The sequence below is a fragment of the Mustela nivalis genome, assembly GCF_964662115.1.
Source record: "Mustela nivalis genome assembly, chromosome: 14".
NCBI lineage: Eukaryota > Metazoa > Chordata > Mammalia > Carnivora > Mustelidae > Mustela > Mustela nivalis.
In genome coordinates, this window is record NC_139033.1 from 12,570,315 (window position 1) to 12,592,040 (window position 21,726).

Genomic DNA, 21,726 nt, shown 5'->3' on the forward strand with positions numbered 1-21,726 from the left:
ATACACATCAACAAAGCTCTTTGGGGTCCTCATAGTTTTCAAGGTTCCCAAGACCAAAACATTGGAGGACGGAGCGACTGGGCTACAAGCCCTTTGTCGGCGCGCCAGCACTTACTCCCTTCCCTCATACACACCCCCCTCCCAGTACCTGGGATCCGGACGAAACACTCAGTTTTTATTACACTGAATTAGAAAAGCTTCAAGTAAGCTGGGATATATGCTCCACTAAATGAAAGCCTATAAGATGGCACAAACATTTGAGTTCAAATAACACCAAAGGCAAAAGAGCTATCATTTGTTCAACAGATACTTAATAAACATCTACTCAAGCCTGAAGCAAGGAACCAAAAGGGGAACAGGGAAGGCCCCTGTTCCCTCAAGCCGTCCAGGAGACGGAACACGTTGAAATCCCAGGAAAACATGGAAAAGTCATGTGCAAGTGCCTTGGGAAGCAGCGAGTGGCTGATTTCAGGAGGACTCCCAAGACAGGGAATTTGGGCTCCTACAGGCAGAGCAAAGTGGGGAGCAGGAAAAGCAAAAGAGACCTCCAACCCACGTGACAGGGGACAGAGAAGCCAGAGCCAGACACGTGCAGCAACAGGGGGCAGGCCAGGCCAGCCGGGGAAGGGGAGCGCAGCAAACCCAAAGCTGGGGGTGCTGGGTGGGGGACACCTGGTGGCTGGAAGATGGTCTGTGATGGGGTAGGCAAGGGTAGGGGACTGGTTCAGCAGGCAGAACCACAGGCAAAGTCCTGCAGAGCCTCAGGAGGGGAGGGGAACCCAGGCCCAAGCCAGCAGGGAGAAGGAGCTGCGCAGAGCAAAGGATGAAGCCTCACGAGGAGAAGCAGGGCGAAGGCTGGTCACAGAGAGACACTCTGGCACATCAAGAGAGAAGGGCCTGGAAAGGGAAGAGAGGTGGCCTGCGTGTGTCAAAGGTGGGTAAACCATGGCAGGAAGAGTCCCAACAAAGTGGAAAGGTTGGAGGAAGAGTAAGGAGGCCGAGGGTCAGGCCAAGACCACATTTACTGTTAGCTCCAGCATTCCCATCAGACTGGGGAGACACACAACAGTGAGGTTTCCTTCAACACTCACTGTGCCAGGCACTGAGCTAGGCACCAAAGCTGCAAAGCACCGGTGACGGCAGAGACAGGTTCTGAACCTGCTCCTAGAATGTGGGGCAGGAGCGGAACAAGGCTAAAGAGGAAGAGACAGTTACGGGTCACAGCCCAGGGTCCCGAGTCTTCTCAAAACCAACAGTCCCTACAGATAACAACCCTTAAATCCTAACAGAATGCAACAGGTCACACGGACCCTCACTCCAAAAAAATGTATATATACAGGCATGCACAGAGACAAAAAGCTGTATTTAACTTCAAGGGGACTCCCAAATTTCCTGAAATCCACTGAAACGACCTGGGTTCAGGTAACAAAAATAGAAGCAACAAAACAAAAACCATATGGGAAAGGAGATAATCCACTGAGTGAAAAGGCAACCCACGGAATGGGAGCAGATATTTAGAAACCGTGTATGTGATAAGGAGTTAATACACAGAACACATGCAGAACGGCAACGCAGTAACAAAACCACAAACAATCCAATTTAAAAAATGGGCATAGGACTTAAAAAGACCTATCTCCAAAGAAGCTATTGGCCAACACACACAAAAAGATGAAAAGATGTTCAAAGTCACCAAACATCAGGGAAACGAAGATCAAAACCATACGGGTAACCACTACCAGCACAACAGAAAACCACACATGTTGGTGAGATGTGGAGAAAACAGAACCCTTGTGCCCTGCTGGGGGGAATGTTAAGGTGGTCAGCCTCTATGGAGAACAGTATGGGGGTCCCCAAAATAATTAAAAATAGAGCTACTGGGACACAGGGTGGTTCAGCTGGGTTAAGCATCTAACTCTTGATTTTGGCTGGGGTCACCATCTCAGAGTCATAAGCGCGGAGCCTGCTTGAGATTCTCTCTCTGTCCCTTTCCCTCTGTCCCTCCCCTCACTTGTGTGTGCATATGCGATCTCTCTGTCTCTCTCAAAAAAAATCAATAAAATCTTTTATTTTTTTTTTAAAAGATTTTACTGTTTTATATGATAGACAGAGATTACAAGTAGGCTGCCCGCTGAGCAGAGAGCCTGATGCTGGGCTTGATCCCAGGACCCTGAGACCATGATGTGAGCCGAAGGCAGAAGCTTTAACCCACTGAGCCACCCAGGCACCCCTAAATCAATAAAATCTTAAAAAAAAAAAAAAAAAGAGCTACCATATGATCCAACAATCCTACTTCTGGGTATATATCCAAAAGAATTCAAACAGGATCTCAAAGAGACACCGGGCCCCCCTGTGTTCACAGCAGGATTATTTACAAGAGCCAAGAGATGGAAGCGACTTAAACATCCATCAACAGAGGAACAGGTAACAAAAACGCAGCATATACAAATGGTGAATATTATTCAGCTTTTAAAAAGAAGGAAATCCTGACTGGCTCAGTTGGTAGAGCGTGCAACTCTTGGTCTTGGAATCATGAGTTCAAGTCCCACGTTGGGCACAGAGTTTACTTTTTTAAAAAAAGGAAAGGAAATCCTGACCCATGCTACAATATAGATGAACCTTGAGAACATTACGCTCGGACAAATAAGCCAGTTGCAGAAGAAATAGCACTTTCCGGAGGTACCAACAGCAGTCACACTCAGAAAGTAGAAAGGTGGTTGCCAGGGATGGGGGGAAGGGAAATGAAGTTGTTCGATGGATATAGGGTTTCCATTTGGCAAGATGAAAAGGTTCCAGAGATCAACTTGCACAACAATGAGTATATAGGTAATAGGACTGCACTGGACACTTAAAAATGGTTAAAATGGTCGATTCTGTTCTGTGTTTTTGACCATAGTAAAAAAAGAAAAACAAAAAACCACCGAACTAAAACAAAAACACACACAGTATACATGGAGAGAGAAGGGGGAAGGCGCCCCTGGCCTCAGAGGGGCAGCCGCAGCCAGAGAGAAAGGCGCACCCGATGCCAGGCTGGGCCTTCGGAGCTCACCCAGGAATCCTGTCCCTCCTGCTAAGCCTGCTCTCCCGCAGGAGCAGAGAGATCACATTGTTCCCACAGGGAGGACCCCGAGGCCGGCAGCAGCACCCTGTGAAAGGCAGAGTGTGCGTATGTGCCGGACGGACCCACAGAGAGACCCCGGGACCACGCCAAGTTGTCAGTCTGCATCCACTGCACTGTCTTGGAGCAAGGCTGGGGGCAGTGAGAGGGTCCAGAGGGGCTGGCCAGACTCTCTGGCAGCCCAAGCTCCTGGGCACCATCAATCAGTCCTCTTTTTCCCGGGCAGGCCCCTCAGGAGGGGCACTGACCTTTCCCCTAGACCTCTGACTTTGAAGGCAGGACAGGAAGGAAGGGAGGGCCTAGAACCATCATGAACTGGACCATAAATGTTGGCAACGGGGTCACAGACAGGACAGGCTGACATCTCTAATGGCAGAGACTTCAAAGTACTCAGCCACCGAGGGGAGGAAGGAGTTCTAGGACCGTCAGCCTAGGAAGAAAAGGGGGCGCAGGACGGCGAAGTGGGCCCTGCAGTCCTGCAATGTGGAATCTGAAACAGCGCGGCTCAGAGCCCCCGTTCTTGCCGCCGGGGGCACCTCCGAGGGGTTTCTGCTGCTGGAACACCCACTCTAAGAGAGAGGCCAGGCGACCGACAAGCGGGCGCTGGGGGCGCGGACCGGCGCTGGGGGGCGCGTGGCCGCCGCACTCACCGCGATGCACTGCCGCATGATACAGCTCTGCTTCATGCGCCCGGGGCCCCCGAACTTCTTCATGTCCTTGCAGAAGTGGCACTCTCCGCACTCGGTCCGCAGGCAGGCCTCGCACTTGCGGCATCGCGTCCGGCGTCGGCGAGCTCCCGCCGTCGTCCGGTTGGCGGCCAACTTCACGGCGGAGGCCGGGCCCAGCTTCCCCTTGGGCCGACCTACTGCCCGGTTCTGCGGGAGAGCACACCGGATGGTGAGATGGGCCACAGGGCCGGCCAGACCCCACGGCGGGGGCCCGGGGGCTCGTGTTCCGCTCCCAACCCCAGGACCTCGGACAGCGGGCCTTACGGAGAAGCAGGGCCTTTACAGCGGCGATCCAACTGAAGTAAGGTCACTGCACTGGGCCCTACTCCTGTAGGACCGGCGTCCCTATGAAACGGAGGGAGTGTGGGCCTCAGTTCCTGGGCCCACACTCCCTCCGTTCGGGCCCAGGAACAGAGGGAGTGTGTGTGGAGACACAGGAACGATGTGACTGGAAGAGTCTACAGGCCAAGGAAGCCAGCAGCCCCCAGCGGCTGGAAGAGACAAGGCGTGATGGCCCCGGGGTGTTAGGAGCGAGCACAGTCCTGCCAGTACCTGATTTCAGACTTCTGGCTTCCCAACTGTGAGAGACAAAGTTTCTGCTGTTTTAAGTGCCCCGGTTTTAGGTACCTCATTCCAGCAGCCCCAGAAAGTGAACAGAGGACACTCCGCTTCTGAGAGCACATCCTGGTTCAAAGACCCTTCTGCCACTGCCACGTCTCAGCACAGGCCCCCCTTCCTGCCTCGTGCCAGGTTCTGCGTCCCCATGAGGCCACAAAGGGCCACACGGAAGGCCTCTGTCCCCTTGGCCAGGAACACAAACCTCCTCCCTACTCCAGGTGGCTGAGACCTAATCACTCCGCAGGCCCCAGTCTACAACTCTGCTTTCTTCGGACAGCCCTCTGTGTCCTCTCGTGTTCTGCGTTCTGGGGACCTCCTATGGGCTGTGTTCTCAGGGGCCTTCCCTTTGAGACAGAATGCTCAGGAAGGCAGTTACCAAGAGTGTCTTGTCGGGGCACCTGGTGGCTCAGTGGGTTAAGCCTCTGCCTTCGGCTCGGGTCACGATCTCAGGGTGCTGGAATCGAGTCCCACCTCGGGCTCTCTGCTTGGTGGGGAACACCCCCCCCCCCACCTCTCTGCCTGCTTGTGATCTGTGTCAAATAAATAAATAAAATCTTTTTAAAAAAATATGTCTTGTCACCAGTGTCCTTTGACAAGATTGCCTAGCACAGGATATGCTCAGTAAACCAAAGTCTCGCAGAGTGAGACAGAAAGCCCAAGGAGCCTTGGCTTCTGAGCTCTTCTCTAAATAGGCTCCAAATGCTCTTTTCCCGCACTCAGAAGAAAACAGAGATGGACAGAAGAGCAGTGCTAAAATGCGGAACAGTGAACCAGTCAGCCACAGGTCCTGCCCAGAGTCCTGCTGTCTGGGGTGGGGGCCTCAGAGCCCCTCGCCAGCCAGGATCCGTGGGGAAGCTCCCAGGCCAGCAGCGGAGGACACCCTCGCTCAGGTCCCCCGTGCACCTGGGACTGGAAGTGGGAGGGACCAGGACGGTAGTGTGTATTGTCTGAAGCACCTTTCCAAGCAGCAGGAGTCTGCTGGAAAATGGTTCATCGGTCGGGGAGACACACTCCTTACCCCAAATTATGACTGGGTTGGCATCTAATAGCTTACAACAGCCCCTTCGCGGGCAATTAATCTCAAGCCCGGTCCCAGCCTTTTAATTTTACTTGCCTGCCACACCTGAATCCCTAACAAATGCCTCTCTTGTTACTCTGTATCACAACAGTGTAAAGGGTCCTCCTTCCAGTGACCCCTCTACGCGCCACCACAGGGGCTATCTAGAAACCTATAACCACATCAGGAAGAAACACAGTCCACCTTCCCCTGTGAATAACGCCTCGCCATCAGCCATTTCTTCTGCAGTGCAGTGGTCCCTGCAGAGAGCTGAAAATCTCACACCACCCCGCTTTGGTATTGACACCTTAGATCCTTCCCTCCAATTTGTCTTCCTAGCACCCTGCGACATTCAAGGGAGCCCGGCTATTCTAGATCTTTATCCCCCTCAACTTGCTCTCAATTCCGAAGAAGAAGGGAGAAGCGAGACCTGGCTCCAGTGGCCCATCAGTCCTCATCGACCCCACCTGGCCCCTGCTGCTCCCACAGAGCCCGCTCCACACTCACTCAGTCAGGGCCCCCCTCAGCTGTAGGGTGGCCCGACCAGCGGCCCTGGTACCAGGGAGGGCCCTGTCACACACAGGAGGAGCTTAGCAGCCCTGACACTGGGAGAGGGATGATCAGGCTACACATCACACACGTCCATTCAGGTCAGGTACTGCTGCCAGATGAGTGGTTAAACACCAAAGTGGTCCAGAACGTCTGGAGTTGAGAATGGTACAAAGGGGCCATGGACCTGAACGCGAAGCAGCTGACCACAGAACAGCAAGTGTGCCAGACGGGAGCAGCCCCGTAAGGATGGCGGCAGCAGTGACAGTGGATATTTGCCGAGTGCCTGCTACTGTGATCATTTTACGTAAGACAGGACCTTATTTTCCCAACAAGAACCCCGTGAGAGATGCCATTTCTCAGACAAGGAGACTGGAGGGAGAGGTAAAGCGACTTGTCCTAGGTGACAGAGCCTGCTGAGGACGATCACACAGCCCTGGAACGGGTCCAAGGTTAGCACCTTCCTCCACGCCCGTGGCAGGAGAGGTGCCAAAAAGAGGTATGGAAAAGCACACTCACTTCCAGAGAAACGGAAACCAGGAGTTTTTCCCTCTCTTCACAGCTCGTAAGAATCAGACTCTACCCCTATAAAGAGCACGTGTCCTGGAAGCAACTCACTCCTCTAATCCCCAAAACACAGGCGACAAGGTGGACAATTCTGAACCTCAAGTCGGGGAGACAGAGGGCAGCCCAGTCCGACCTCCAAGGACAACCCGGGGGTGAAGGGCTCAAACTATGACCCCCAGAGCAGGAGATTCTAAGGACCAGCTGCTTTGGTGAAAGACTGGAAAAAATTCCCAGAGTCCAAACCTGGCTCTCCCCTCCCACTCAGGAACGTCAGGTATAAATAGCCTCTGGGCGCCTCTGGCCTAACTGACGGGGAGGACAGTGTCTCTCCGAGAAAAAACCTTGGGCAGATCCAGCCCAAGCTCGTATGTGACTATGAGATGAGCCTACCTTCCAGTGCTTTCCAATGCACATTCCCACCCAGAGAAGCACTTCTCCAACCCATGGAAAAAACAAATCCTCCTGGGTTCTGATGGCAGCTGAGCCACCCTGGAAAATGACAGAGCCAATGACAGACAACATCCTGGGAGAGGTGTGAGGAGGCCCTGTTTTCCGAAGACTTCGACTCAGGCCCTCTCCAGCCGGTTGCCAAGCTAAGTCTCAAGTTGCCAAGAGAAGCTGCTGCCGCCTGCAGCTTCATGGCCAGCTTTTGTGGGAAGTGGGCGCCAGGTGACTTGTCAGGAGTCAGCTGAGCAACACCTGAAGTACAGGATCCTAAGACAGACCACCCAGAAAACCAACAGGTGAGAAAGACACTGGAGAGTCTCTAAGAAGGAAGATAAACAAGCCAAAGCCCTATCATTCTGGTATCAAGCTTCTGTCCTCATCTCTTCCGCATGGTATCTTAAGGTTCACAGCCCAATTCTAAACCCCACTCTATCCCACCTTTGCCCCTACTTGTTCAAGTAACCCAGAAGGCAACTTTCTTAATTTCGGCATGACCTGATTTTCTCAGCAAAAAGGAATGATGGCAGCCACCAACTTTCACTTACAAACCAGCCTTCTCCATCCCAAGGCCACTTGTTGATTTTATCAGCCCAGCTCCACCTGTTAAGGTAATCTGCAGTCCACATGCCCCCCTACACAAATCACAGTATTCCAACAATCTTCTCCACCAGCTACTCGTAAGCATCTTCCTTAAAGGCAACATCAGTCCAGTAGTTCTTTTATTCATTCCACAAATACTTACGGAGTCCCTCCTACCCATCAGATCCTCTCCTGAATATTCGTGGAGAGAACCTCTTCAGTCCCTCATCTCTAAAACTCTGGGATTAAAATTACTTGGAGTAACCTAAATTAATGAAAAACATCCCATGTTCATGGATTCAAAGACAATACTGTCAGGATGGCAATACTCCCCAAAATGATCAATAGATTCAATGCAATCCTTATCAAAGTCCCAGCTGGATTTTTGTAGAAACTGACAAGGTGATCCTAAAACTCAAGGGGAAATGCCAGGGACCTGGAAAGGCCACAGCGATCTTGAAAAAAGAATAAAGTTGGAGGGGCAACTGGGTGGCTCAGTGGGTTAAAGCCTCCACCTGCGGCTCAGGTCATGATCCCAGGGTCCTGGGATCGAGCCCCACATCGGGCTCTCTGCTCAGCGGGGAGCCTGCTTCCTCCTCTCTCTCTGCCTTGCCTCTCTGCCTACTTGTGATGTGATCCCTGTCAAATAAATAAATAAACTTAAAAAAAAAAAAAAAGGAAAACAAGACCTTAAAAAAAAAATAAAGTTGAAGGATTAATAAATCCTGATTTCAAAACTTAGTACAAATCTACAGTAAACAAGACCATGTGGTACTGACATAAGGACACACAGATCAATGGAATTGAGAGTCCAGAAATAAACTCTTTTAGTATTTATGACCAAACAATTTTCAGTGACCAAGTGATTTTCAACAACTGTGTCAAGGCAATTTAGTTGGGGGAAGATAGTCTTTTTAACAAACGGTGCAGGGACATGCAAAAAGAATGAAGCTGGACCCTACCTTATACTATATGCAAAAGTGACCTCCAACATGGATCAAAGACCTAAATGTAAGAGCTAAAATTATAAAACTTAGAAGAAAACAAAAGGGTAAATCTTTATGACCTTGATTTCTTGGATAGGACACCAAAAGTACAGGCAACAAAAGAAAACAGAAGAAATGGACTTCAAAACTAAAAACTTTTGCGCTTAAAGGGGGCACACTCCAGTGAAAAGAATGGGAGAACTTACTGCCAATAGTATATCTAGTAATAGACTAGTACCTAGAATATATAAAGAACTGCAACAATTCAACAACAAAAGGACAAACACCCCAATTTGAAAATGGGCAAAGGGTTTAAATAGGAATTTCTTCAAAAACATATACAGGGTGCCTGGGTGGCTTAGTCAGTTAAGCATCCGACTCTTGATTTCAGCTCAGGTCCTGACCTCAGGGTTGTGAGACTGAGTATCATGGCAGGCTTGGCGCTGGGCATGGAGCCTGCTTATGATCCTCTCTCTTCCTCCCCCCGCCTCGCCCCCTGCCACATGCTTTAAAACAAAACAAACCCCCAAAACCCATATACACAAATAGGGAATAAGCACATGAAAAGATGCTCAACGTCACTAGCCAACAGAGCCTACAATCCACACTGGAGACTCATTTCACACATTCACCCACCTGCCTACCCAAGTGGTTGCTGGTTGAGAACTATGTACCCGAGTCAGTGCTAGGTGCTGGGACTACAGAGATGAATACGTTCCTTACTGTTAAAGGCATTACGGTGGGGTGGGAGGGGGTGGGGAGTGGGGAGAGAAAAAAGGTAACTATGTAAATGCAATGCAATGTGATGTGATAGGATGATGATATTTAAAAATAACACTGACTGAAGTCATTGCTCTTTTCAACACTTGCCATCAGTAATCTACAAGAAATTATCTCCATTCAGAAGTGAGGAAACTGAGGCACAGCAGAGTTATGTTATATGGCCAATGAACGAGAAGCCAAGATAGGAGTCTGAGCAGGGGCTCTAAAGCCTGGACCCTGACATGCTGAGCCTCATCTCACTAGGAAAGGAGGTTCGGAGGAGGGTCATACACACAGGAGGTAGTGACAAAGGGTCTTAAGGGAGAACAGGCCTCTGCACTGGGACAGGGGTGGGGTAGAGAGCAGATAGTCTAGGCGGAAGGAAGAGTAGTAAGATAGAGATGTGAAACTACACGGCACATTCAGTAGCCTGATATGGCTACTGGAAAACAGCCGTGAGATGGCAGGAGCCTAATCCTGCAGGGCCTCATAGGACACAGAGAAATGGTGTCCCCTTCAGGAGCAACATGATCACATTTTGGCACGTGTGTGAGTATTTTTTGGGAGGCTGAGCAAGGTGAAAGGCGGGGAGAAGAGATGAAGACACTACAGGAGCCCAGGCTGAAGATGATGAAGGCACGGAGAGGGGACGATTCAGATGTTCTAGAAGGAGACCCATGAGGCTGCCTGAACATGGGGTGTGCAGGCAGGAAGAGTCCTGAAAAGCTCTGAGGTTTCCGGCTTGAGCAACAGGAGAACATGGGGCTTAGGAGAGGAGAGATCAATGACTCCATCATCCACACGCAGACTCTGAGGGGCCAAAGGATGTTCAAGGAAAGTGGCCGGCAGGCAGGAGGGCCCAGAGCCCATACACAACTGGGAGTCAGCATCAGTACTGTTAAACTAGTTAAATCCATGAGGTTGTCCAGGGAGAAAAGGCAGAGTGAAAAGAGGATCCTGGACACTACATTTAAGACTACAAATATTCAAGGACCAGCGCAAATCACCAACCTGTGGAGGAATGGCCAGAAAGGCGGGTAAGGCAGAAGGTTGTGTCATCACTGAACCGGGGAAGAATTTCAAGAAGGGAAGACTGTCAAGACGGGTCAGTGAGAAGAACAGTGAAACATGGTTGTGTTTTTACAATTAAGACAGTTCCAGGGGCGCCTGGGTGGCTCAGTGGGTTAAGCCGCTGCCTTCGGCTCAGGTCATGATCTCAGAGTCCTGGGATCAAGCCCCACATCGGGCTCTCTGCTCAGCAGGGAGCCTGCTTCCTCCTCTCTCTCTGCCTGCCTCTGCCTGCTTGTGATCTCCGTCTGTCAAATAAATAAATAAAATCTTAAAAAAAAAAAAAAAAAGACAGTTCCAGGTTTCCTAGCAAGCTACTCCCAACAGCAGCACACTGACATTGAGCCCCCACAAGGGGTAGCCACAGCCCCCCAAACATGCTAATGTCATATTCCACTGCATAACAGATTCATCTCAACATATGCCTGTTCCCAAATCTTCGTGCATCATGGACATTTCAGGAAGAGTCAGATTTTAGCAGCTTTGTGGGGTCTCTTCACACACACCTGTAGACTCCAGGGAGGGCTTTGGTTTGTTTATATACTAAGGGTAAGAAGCAAGAGAATAAAAACACAACAGTTACCAGAAACCCAGGGGAGGAGAAGACCTCTGGAGAATTTGAGGAAAGCTAAGGACCTTTTCCCAGAAAAACGCACACGAAGTCACCAACCTTTGCATAAAATTTCAGGAAGGTTCAGGGATCCCAGTTTTAAAATCTCACTAAGAAGCTATAATGAGTAACACATTAGTTATGGCAGCATATACTTCTGAAAGATTTTCCTCTTCATAATTTTGTAATTGTTACTTTTTTTGAAACGAACAACAATCTGTTATTATTATTGTTATTATTTTTAAGTGGGCTTCACACCCAGCATGGGGTCCAACTCAGGGCCTCAACTCATGACCCTGAGATGACCAAGACCTGAGCTGGTACCAAGAATTGGATTCTAACTAACTGAGCTACCCAGATGCCCCAACAATCACTTTTGGTTTAAAATAAGGAACGAAGCTACTTTCAGTTCAAGGGTTAAAAATAAAACAACAAGATGGAACAAGAAATCCTCATTAACAGCCATTCTTTAAGGGGCATCTCCTTAAACTGAAAACAGCTAAAGAATCTTCTGACACATTCTGCACTGGAGAAGCAAATCAAGTCCATGGGAGAAGGCCCAGCTAAGAGTGAGCACTGGCAAAGGGCATGCAAGGGGTCTCCTCCTACCCACCATCACCCCCTCACTCCTGGGAGCAGGGGGGACATTGGCTGCTGTGGAAAGGAGTGGGGCAGACAGGACTAAGGAAGCCCGATGCTACCCAGGTGGGGACAAAAGACTTGCACAGAATGTCAAGATGGACAGGCAAAATTCTGATGAGGGGTGGTAGTGAGGGGTGGTAGTGAGGGGCTAGGTGCAGCTGCTGGAAATTACAACTGGGCAGTAGTAATTTCCCAACAGGGCCTCCACTGGAGGGGAGTGTGCCTGTGTGCCTATAATCCAAGACTTCTACCCCTCTTTGAAGGACATGTTACAGATCAGTGGGGTCTGGAGCCCACCCAGAGACTCACTCACCTGTGGAAGACATAAATGCTTTTGAGATCCTTAGAGGAAGTCCCTGTTCTCAGGCCCATGAAACCCGGAGGCTGGGAAAACTAGTGAGGAAGGGAGAGGAAGAGGCAGGGAGCCTTAAGCCACAGCCTGGAGCTTCTGCAAATGCAAGGTCCCTTGCTGACAACCATCCTCTGTTGTTAATATGGGAAAAACCAGCTGCCCTTTGACCTGGCTTAGGGGTCACCTCAATACTCCTGTGTGGGACAAATCATCTTAAAGCAAACCTTGAGAACACTGCTGACAGCTCCCGAAGAGCCACACAGAGCTGACTGATGGGTGGAGGAGGAAAGTAATCTGGCTGCAGGGAGTACAGGTCCTCTCCTGATGGGAGTCTCTCTCAGGAGTGGCAGACCTGAAAACGTGGTTTTTTAGCCCAGAGACATATGAAGTCTTGTCTCATGCACTGTCAAAGATTGTATCTACCATAGGCCGCAGGGTGTGGCCAAATTTAAAAAAACCAAAACAAAACAGGTAACAGGAACCTCAATACTGAAACACCAAAGCGAAGTCAACACTGAACACAAGTGACTTATGAATGAGAAGATGTAGGAAGGATTAGGCAGATCCAAACCGAACTGAGAAATTTTCAAACCAAGACTTGGTGCAAACCACGACGCCAGAACCATTCCCACACGGTGCTATACTAACTTGATAAAAGTTCCAAGACAAAACCACTTGGGTTGTCTCCGGGTTAATCCAATTGGTAAAACCAGTGAGATTCAGGAACACCGTAAAGGTAGATGCATGTGCCTGTAAAATACCCAGCAAAACTCAGAAAACAAAAAAGTGTAATGAAAGAATAAAATCTAACTTGGTTTGTTAGATAAAACCACTTAATGATGTGTGTGATACAATTTATGTGCAGCACCCACAGCACTTCCTCATGGAAGAGAAAAACGCTCCCACATCGCGGCCTGAACATTCCAAAATATCTTTATTCCAGGGAGGAAAGACATCCAGGATTATAAATAAGCATCTTATTCACCTGGTCCCGTGCCCGCATGATAACTCAACCCACCCCATGCTTAATTCCTCGGACAAGTCTACCTAGCCTGTGCCCTGTTGCAAATAATTGCGCTGATTACATTCCGTAAATCCTCAACTTTCTTCCCTCGCTTCCTAAACACGAATCTTCCCGGAGTAAATTCACGCAGTAAACACACCCAGGGCTTTGTTTTATACACAGATTTCTCCCCCCAGGTCCCAAGAGAGGCTGCTTTCCCTTCTAAACCCAACGGAGGCCAAATACTGCCATCTGGGGTCACGGCTTCCTCCCGCCCGGCCGCGGCGGAGCGCACTCGCCGGGTTCCGGATTCCCCGCGCCGGCCCGAGGCTCGCACCCCTTCCTGTCTCCGTCTGCCCACGGCGGGCGGCGGGCGCGCGGCGCCCAGACAAAAGCTCGGGCCGTCGGGCCCACGGGCCCCGGGCCGCGGCGTCCTCCAGCCCCGAGGCCGAGGGTCCCGGTGCAACTTTGCAAACAGAAAGGAGGGAGGCGCCGGCGGCCGCAGGTCCGGGTGCGCCCGGGGCGGCCGGCACGCGCGTGGGCCGCGGGCAAGGGCGCGAGGGGAGGGCGAGGCGAGCCCTGGCCGCCAGCGCCGGCGCCCGCAACTTGCCCGCGGGCCATGGCCCGCGCCCCGCAGGGCCCGCCCGACGGCGAGGCCCACATTGTCCCCGCGGCACGGCCGGCCACCCTCCCGCACCGCCGCTCGCACACGCCCCCTGCCCGGGCCGGCTGCGGGGCCCGCGGCGCCCCGGCGGCCGCCGGCCTGCCGCGCTCCTCCACGCCCCGCTCGGGCCCGGCCCTGGCGGCCCCGCCGGCGGCGGCTGCAAAACTTTCTCCTCATCGCCGCGGCGGCGGCGTCGCGGCCGCCCCGGGCGCGTCAGTCGGTCGGTCGGGAGGTCGGCGGGCGGGCGGGCGGCGGGTCCCTCCCTCAGCCCCACCCCGGGCCGCCGACCTGGTCCGGCTCCGATTCATAGTCGTCGTCCTCGGCGCTCACGGACATGGCCATGGCTCATGGTGGGCCCAGGCTCGCGCGCGCTGACATGGCTGGAGCGGCGCCGCCGCCGCCGCCGCCCGCCCGGAGCAGGCTCGGCTCGCCCTGGCTCGGGCTCGGGCTCGGGCTCGGGCTCGGGCGCCTGCTGCCGCGAGGAGGGAGCCGCGCCGCGCGCCTCGCACGCCCGCGCGGGAGGGGGCGGGGAGGGGCCGGCGGGAGGTGGGGGGGGGGGGCCGGGGCGCTCATGCATATGCATGAAGCGAGCCAGGAAGGGGCTGGCCCCCCGGGCCGGCGGGCCAATGGCGCGGCCGCGGCGCTCGGGCCGCACACAAAGGGAGCCCGGCCTGCGGTGACATGGGGGCGGGCCCGCCGAGGGCGGCCCCTCGCGGCCGGCGCGCGGGGACTGGGACTGCGTGGGGGCGTGCCCCACGGCCCGCCCGGCCCGCGCGCCACGGGATGCACATGGGTGGCTGCACGCCGCCGCCGCTCTAACAGGAAATGCACGCCCGACCTGGGGTGGGGTCTTTTGTGTGGTCCGGCGGGGCGTCTCGCGGGAGCCCGGGGGGCGCACAGGCCACGGGGGATGGCTCTGCACGCGACACGGGGCAGGAGTCCCTGTGCACCCGGCAGCGGGCACACGGGCTCCCGGGTTTGCACATGCTCTGGGACCAAGACCTGATGTCCGCGAACCCGGGAGTCCCGTACCCGGAGCTTGCAGGCCCGCTGGCCTTGGATGCGGTCCGGTCCGGGGGCCCAGTTTCCCCCGGAAAGCGGGCAGTTGGGTTGGGCCGGTCCCCTGACACGGTCCTCGCTGCCCTGAGGTTTGCCTTGGCAGATGGAGAGGGAGTCAGCGTGAAACGTACGGTGGTGCTGGTGGGAGTTCCCATAGCGCTGCCTGACTTTGAGGTTGAGAGAGAGAGAGCGCCCTGAATGCACTCTGCCCCGAGGTGGGTGCCCCACCCTCTTGGACAGGAACCCTCCTTCCGGTGGTGTCCTGGAGGTGATGTGCGCTGGAGACGATCTCAGAAGGGGTAGAGCTACAGGCCTGAACCCAGTTCTCCTAGGAGATTAGCAGCACCCGGAGGCTGGCGCAGAAGGTGTGGGTTTCTAAATTCTTTAGACTGTAAAGGTTCCTCTTAATGCTTAATCCAACAGCAGCCCACTCCTGCAGAAAACTGTTACTGGAAATCCAGACTGAGGTTCATTAAGAAAAAAAAAAAAAAAAAAAGTATGGGTTTTATGCCCACAGCCCTTATCCTGAAGAAGGTGCTCTGACCATTAACTAGAGGGATCAATGCTGTTTCAAGCATCAAAACCACAGCTAAACTCAAGACAAGGAGTGGGAGGGCTTAGCTGGGCAGCTGGTGCAGCTATCATCTAACCGGGAATGTTCAAGATAACACTAAACAGGCATACCCGTACCTGCTCAGTTTCTTCATCTAGAAAATGGGAAGGTTTGCCCAACCCAAGGATGAGCATCCTTCTGCGAAGAGATCAAAGGCTTTCCCAAGAAAAAGCTCATTAGCTGTGAAATCTGGTGATCAACTCTGCAGTGTTGTCCAACTGTTATTCATGCCCAGGCCACTGGCCATGAAATCCACTGTGAGAACGGAAGGGACCCATAGGCAGGTCATGGCCTGGGCTTTCAAGGAAGTCAGAATGCGTGTGGCAGAGACCTTGTAAATAAAACTCAGGAGGCTTCCAGCAGGGAGTCGGCAGGAAGGAGTGAACAGGGATGTCAGTTTTACCGAGTGCATTTTGAAGTCTGTATGAAGTTTATACACCCACTGACACTATGGGAAGAAATCCCAGGAGATTTGCTCTTTACTGAAACATATCTATTCCTCCCTCCCTTCTTAAAGTTTTCATAACCCACTCAAGATTAACAAAAACAAAAAGCAAAAGCATATCCCCCTCCTCCACCTTACTCCATCCCCAAAGATCTCAGCTTTTAAAAAAAGCTATGGTGATAGACGGAAGTGTGTAACTGATGACCTCTTAGGAGCCATTCTACCGGGGAGGAAGCCCCTTTTTTTAAAAAGGGGAGGGGCTGATAAAATGCTAATCATGCTTTCACTTCATTGTCATTCACTGTGGTCAGAGCAAAGGTACAAAGATACCCAAATACCATAATCTGTCAAGAGAGAGGTAAGGAAGTGGAACTTTTTTTTGAAGGTCTCTCGCATTGCTTATCAGGAGTGCAAGATTACTTAGACCTGTCTTTGGGCTGATTTCTTCTGAACAATTCAAAGCTCTCTTCTGTATTTAAGGAAGTAAAAAGACACGGTTCTCATTTATCATGGCACAAAGAAGAGAAAGGGAAAATGTTGATAAACAGAAGCTGGGGTAACGCAGACTTCCTTCCACCACACCATTTCTGAACTAAAAGGGGCCTCAACCAGACCCCCTCACTTCGCAAGTGAGGAAATGGAGACCCAAAGAAAATGAGGAAGTAGCTCTTAAGCCCAGGGTCCCTTATATAATAACACCACCACTGAGAGACAGCCCCCCACCACCACCTTCCAAGGATTCAGAGAGTAATAGCAGCTAATATTTACTAACCATGGTTGAAGGGCTAGAGCCAGTGCTGAGTGTTCTGTACATTACCTCATTTATCCCTTTAAGCAGTCCCATTAGGTATGTACTACTGTTCACCTGTTTTATAGAAGAGGAAACTGAGGCATATCGCTGCTCAGTTTTGAAAGGACCTGGATCCGAACCCGCAGGCAGCTGGAGTCCGGAGCCTGGAGCCTGGGCTGTTAATTCCACCCCTCTAATGCCTCCGGCCATGGACAAAAGAAAAAGATGCCAAATGAGACCGGATATAAGAATCCAAGTAAAAATTCAAACTTAATGTTGAATTAAATTAACTGTCCCTTATTAAATTTTGTAAACTCTGTACTCCCGGTTCAAATTCAGTTTCAAAGCAGGTAGGTATGGTTCTGGTAATCTTTGGTAACCAAACTGCTGTCTGATCATCTGTCAGGGGCCAACTCTGAAAGTAGGAAAACTCGATTAAGACACGATAATGCAGTGGGTTCTCTCCAGACGTAAGGAGGCTCGTGCCAGCCACTATCCTAACACCTTTTAAAAATTTCTCTTCTGACCTTGCGAAGAACTTCTTAATCTGCTTCCCTTGATCAAGTTTCCTTTAGCTAATCAGCACACACAATTATCCGACATTTGTTTTGTCTTAATAATATGCTGAACCATATTTAAAATATATTATGCTAGCCATGGCCCAGTAGGATTGTGATCTGAAAATTTAGTGTTTACATTGTGCTTTAGGCTTATCCTTCCTCCCTCTTGACCCCATCTTTGAGTGACCCTCGGAGCTGAAAACTCTCCCAGCTCCACTTAGCTAAGGCTTATGTTCTTAGAAAGAGCTTCCCGAAGCTCATGCCACTCGGGCAGTTGGTGCCCTCCCTGAGCCAGGAGGATCCAGAACTTCCACCAAGTGGTGAGGAAATAAACAAAAACACATGGGAGCCCAATCAGCCTTGGTCACAGTGAGCACCCATTTCTCTGTTTTCTCTCCGAGTGTCATTTAATTTTCTGGTCTGCCTATCAGATCATGAGACACCAGGAATGACCCCTGTTGGCCGAGAGATTGTGCCCAGAATCAGCCACGCTGTCTCCAGTGCGAGCACAGGTGGTGAGTTTAGGTCCTTGGGGACAAGGGACAAGCTGCCCCCGAGGCTCTGGACTTCCCTAGGACAAGGGTCTCTCCTACACCTGGCCCCTTTCCTTGGGCCCATGTCGAAAAGGGCATGGCTAAAGCTTGGGAACGTGATTCCCCAGAGGATCAGGGCAGAAAAAGAGAATGGATTCTATCTGTCCAGACCAGCAGCTGGCTGGCATTCTCCTGAACCAAAGGACCCCATTTGTGTAAACATGTCCCTAAGGAAGGAACAGAAATGACAGAACAGGCACGCTAAGAAGATCTTCCTACTGTCCTACTGCAAGTAATAATTTATATTTAACAAGCAACAGAGAATGCTTGCTTCAGTTAGTTTACTGTATTTTGCCATTTGTCTCTCTTTCAATAGGGTTTTCCCCCCTTAATGGCAAACGGTCTCTTGGAGAATTATTTTTCTAATAAAATGTAAATAAGAGAAATTTTTACATTGTGTCACAGTGCAGCTTAGGAGTGACTCCAGGGTCGTCTGGATTATGGTTCAAAGACTTGTCTGGGTGACAGACCAAGGGCTGCAGTGATTTCTGCTGAGGAAATTACTAATGTTATTTAACTGCTTTCTATTTTCCCCCTGGAGAGTCATCCCACAAGCATTTAAAAACCACGCATATTTGTCATAGGGGTCCTTTAAACAGACTGAGCTTTCTGTCCAGTGGGGTTCCTCTTCTATAATGTCTCTTTACGTTACCAAAATCGACCAACAAATATTTACATTCACTGGAAGATTTGTGATGGGGCACGAGTGTTTTTGTTTTTTTTTTTTAGATTAGCTAATTTAACAGGTGATAGGCAGTGATCTGAGAAATATTTTCCCCACCATCCACCCCATTTTCAGGTCATTTGCTGACCTAAGGAAGTTACTTCCCTTTTCTACTCATTGCCCTACAAAAATCCAGGCTAAGGCTGAGCACTCCATTTGGATGCGATAAATGAGTTCACTTGACAAGCCCCTCTCCCCTGGGTCTTGGGGCGGGGGGGTCGGAGGGGCTAAAAATACATAAAATGCCAGCATCATTCTGGCCTACAACCGAGACTTCGGTAACTTAAAAACATTTTTCTTATTAACAAGACCCAATCCCCCTCCCATCATCTGTCTCACCAGCATCCAGCTGAAAATTGGGATGCAAAGTTCTGTGTTTTCAGTTTTCAAAAGGAAAACACTAAATCCAAAGATCACTCAAGACAGGGCAGTCAACAGAGAGACAAGGCACAAAAATGGAGTAAAAGTGTGTTTGTTGTCAATGAGTCGCTCTGCTTGCGACAGCCGAACTTCCATTCACTGATGAATGGGAGGACAAAATGCGGAAGAGCTATACAAGGGGATACATATGTATATATTTTTTCACTGGCCACCACTTAAGAGTGATGTTAAGTTCCTATTCCTTTTTTTTTTTTTTTAAGATTTTATTTATTTTATTTGACAGATAGAGATTACAAGTAGGCAGAGAGGCAGGCGGAGAGAGAGAGGAGGAAGCAGGCTCCCTGCTGAGCAGAGAGCCCGATGTGGGACTCGATCCCAGGACCCTGAGATCATGACCTGAGCCGAAGGCAGCGGCTTAACCCACTGAGCCACCCAGGCGCCCCCTTTTTTTTTTTTTTTAAAGATTTTTTTATTTATTAGGCTGAGAGAGAGAGATCACAAGTAGACAGAGTTCCTATTCCTGAAATGTAACCTGGCTGGGAAATGTAGGCCCTCACCCTGGGGGTGTGTTGAAACGAAGGAAACCAGAGAGTTGGATCTCCTCTTAAAGGAGCTGCTAACAGGCACTGTGGGGGTGGGATGGGCTCTGATGGAGCTCTGATGCCTTTCATTTAGGGAAGCCTGAGAAATGCAAATGTACAGTGGCTGGTTTGGTGGGATCTAGGGATAGGGGAAAGAACGAACTCTCTCTCTCTCTCACACACACACACACACACACGCTTTGACTAGAGCCATAGCCTCTCTTCATTTACCATTCTTGCTTTCCTTGAAAAATGGCTCATTTCCAGCACGCCAATTTGCCTAGAAAAGCCCCCTGGATCTATGAAAAGCCATGAGTTTATCATGACATTCAGTGCAGAAAAAGCCTGACAAGTTCATCTGTCACCATTTGAGGCGGCCATTAAACCAACTTCTTAGTTTGAGAATTGGTATTTAAGAGGGAAGGAATTGAGCATGCCTACTGTCTTTTCAGGAATAACTGTGTTTAAGTGTAGCTGCAACTCATAAGGGAAAACCCTGCCCCCCCTCCAAATCCAACTCAGTGATGTAAGCCAACTTTTTCTCAGTAATATTGGGGAGAGGAGGAGGGGGGAGGGGGAGGGGCCAGCAAATTCACGAGGGAGGGATGATAGACTTTAAAGTTTCATTCTCATCTCCTGATAAAATTATCGAATGATCAGCTGGTACTAAAACCATCGGGGAAGGATGGGAGGGGCCCCATGTTTCCCTTTCCAGACTATTCTCCGGAGGAAAGAAGGACAAAGCTAATAATGGGGTATCAGATCACCATCACCTTAATCCACAACCTATGACACTGAACTTGAACCAAGCCTTCAGATCTACTTTCCAGTTTACAGAAATTACAAGAGATAGTGGGAAAACCACATGACACAAGGAAGCAATCAGACAAATGCATAGAGCGGGATATTCCGCAGGACAGATGGTTCTGTCTTCTCTACAAATCAATGTCCTGAGAAAGGTCTGGATTGAGAGAGAATTGAAAACAGATTCTGCGTACGGGCCTGGATGGAGCCTGGTTTGTATAAAGCATCTGCGAAGGATGATTTGGGAAATCTCAGTATGACCAGGCATTAGGTGGCATTAAGGAACTGTAAATTTTGGTAACGTGTAATCACACGGACTTTAGCTGTGTAGAAAAATAATTAGTCTTTTGCAGAGATGCAAACTAAGTATCAGGTAGGTAGGGGACATAATGTCATGACGCCCATAACTTTCTAAAGAATATTTCTGCGTAAAAAAATAAAGTGAGTTCAAAGAAAGTGATGCCCATCCCTACACACCCATTAGGGTAGCTGTTCTCAAGACCAGAAAGTCACAAGTCTCCGCAAGGATGTGGAGACACTGGAGCCCTTGTGTACTCTTGGTGAGCATATAAAATGAAAAAATCATACGGCCACTATGGAAAATGGTATGGTAGTTCCTCAAAAAATGAGTTGTACAATGACCGTATGAGCCAGCAGTTCCGATTCTGGGTGTACCTCTCTCAAAGAAGAGGTTCACAGCAGCACGATTCACAGTAGTCAAAGCTGGAAACAACCCGAGTGCCCACGGGTCAATGAATGAACAAACACAATGCGGTCTTTCCAGACACTGATGCATTCTGTTAGCTTGAAAGGGGAAGGGGGGGGCACCTGGGTGGCTCAGTGGGTTGAGCCTCTGCCTTCGGCGGAGCCCGGCATCGGGCTCTCTGCTCAGCAAGGAGCCTGCTTCCCCTCCCTACTTGTGATCTCTCTCTCTCTCTCTCTGGCGAATAAATTAAAATAAAATGAAAGGGGAAGGGGGCTCAGACACCTGCTACAACCTGGATGAACCTTGAGGACATTAGGCTGAGTGAAATGAGCCACTCACACAAGCACTGATAGATATGATTCCACTAACATGAGGTACAGAATTCATAGAAATGGTAAGCAGAAGGGGAGTTGCCAGGGGCTGAGGGAGGAGGAATGGGGACTGAGTGTTCAAGGGGTCTAGAGTTTTACTTGCAGATGACCAAAAAAGCTCTGGTGAGGGACAGGAATGATGATTACATAACCATCAGAATGTACTTAATGCTACCAAACTGTATACCTTAAAAAGGGTCAGTCAATTTTGTTATATATTTTTTCCCACAATTAAAAAACTGTGATAAAAGTCAGGGCGCCTGGGTGGCTCAGTGGGTTAAGCCTCTGCCTTCGGTTCAGGTCATGATCTCAGGGTCCTGGGATCGAGCCCCGCATTGGGCTCGCTGCTCGG

General features: G+C 50.5%; 1 protein-coding gene across 11 annotated transcripts in view; it reads right to left on the minus strand.

The window, feature by feature from the left end:
- Positions 1-21,726, minus strand: part of KDM2B (lysine demethylase 2B) — a 129,886-nt gene that overhangs the window by 16,551 nt on the left and 91,609 nt on the right. For 10 of the 11 annotated variants that reach the window (XM_082698315.1, XM_082698316.1, XM_082698308.1 and 7 more), the window contains one exon: positions 3,766-3,990. In XM_082698315.1, the coding sequence (XP_082554441.1) occupies positions 3,766-3,990 (225 nt within the window). Of the gene's footprint in view, positions 1-3,765; positions 3,991-14,035; positions 14,297-21,726 lie in introns of those variants that run through there. The other variant, XM_082698310.1, reaches the window with a different exon arrangement.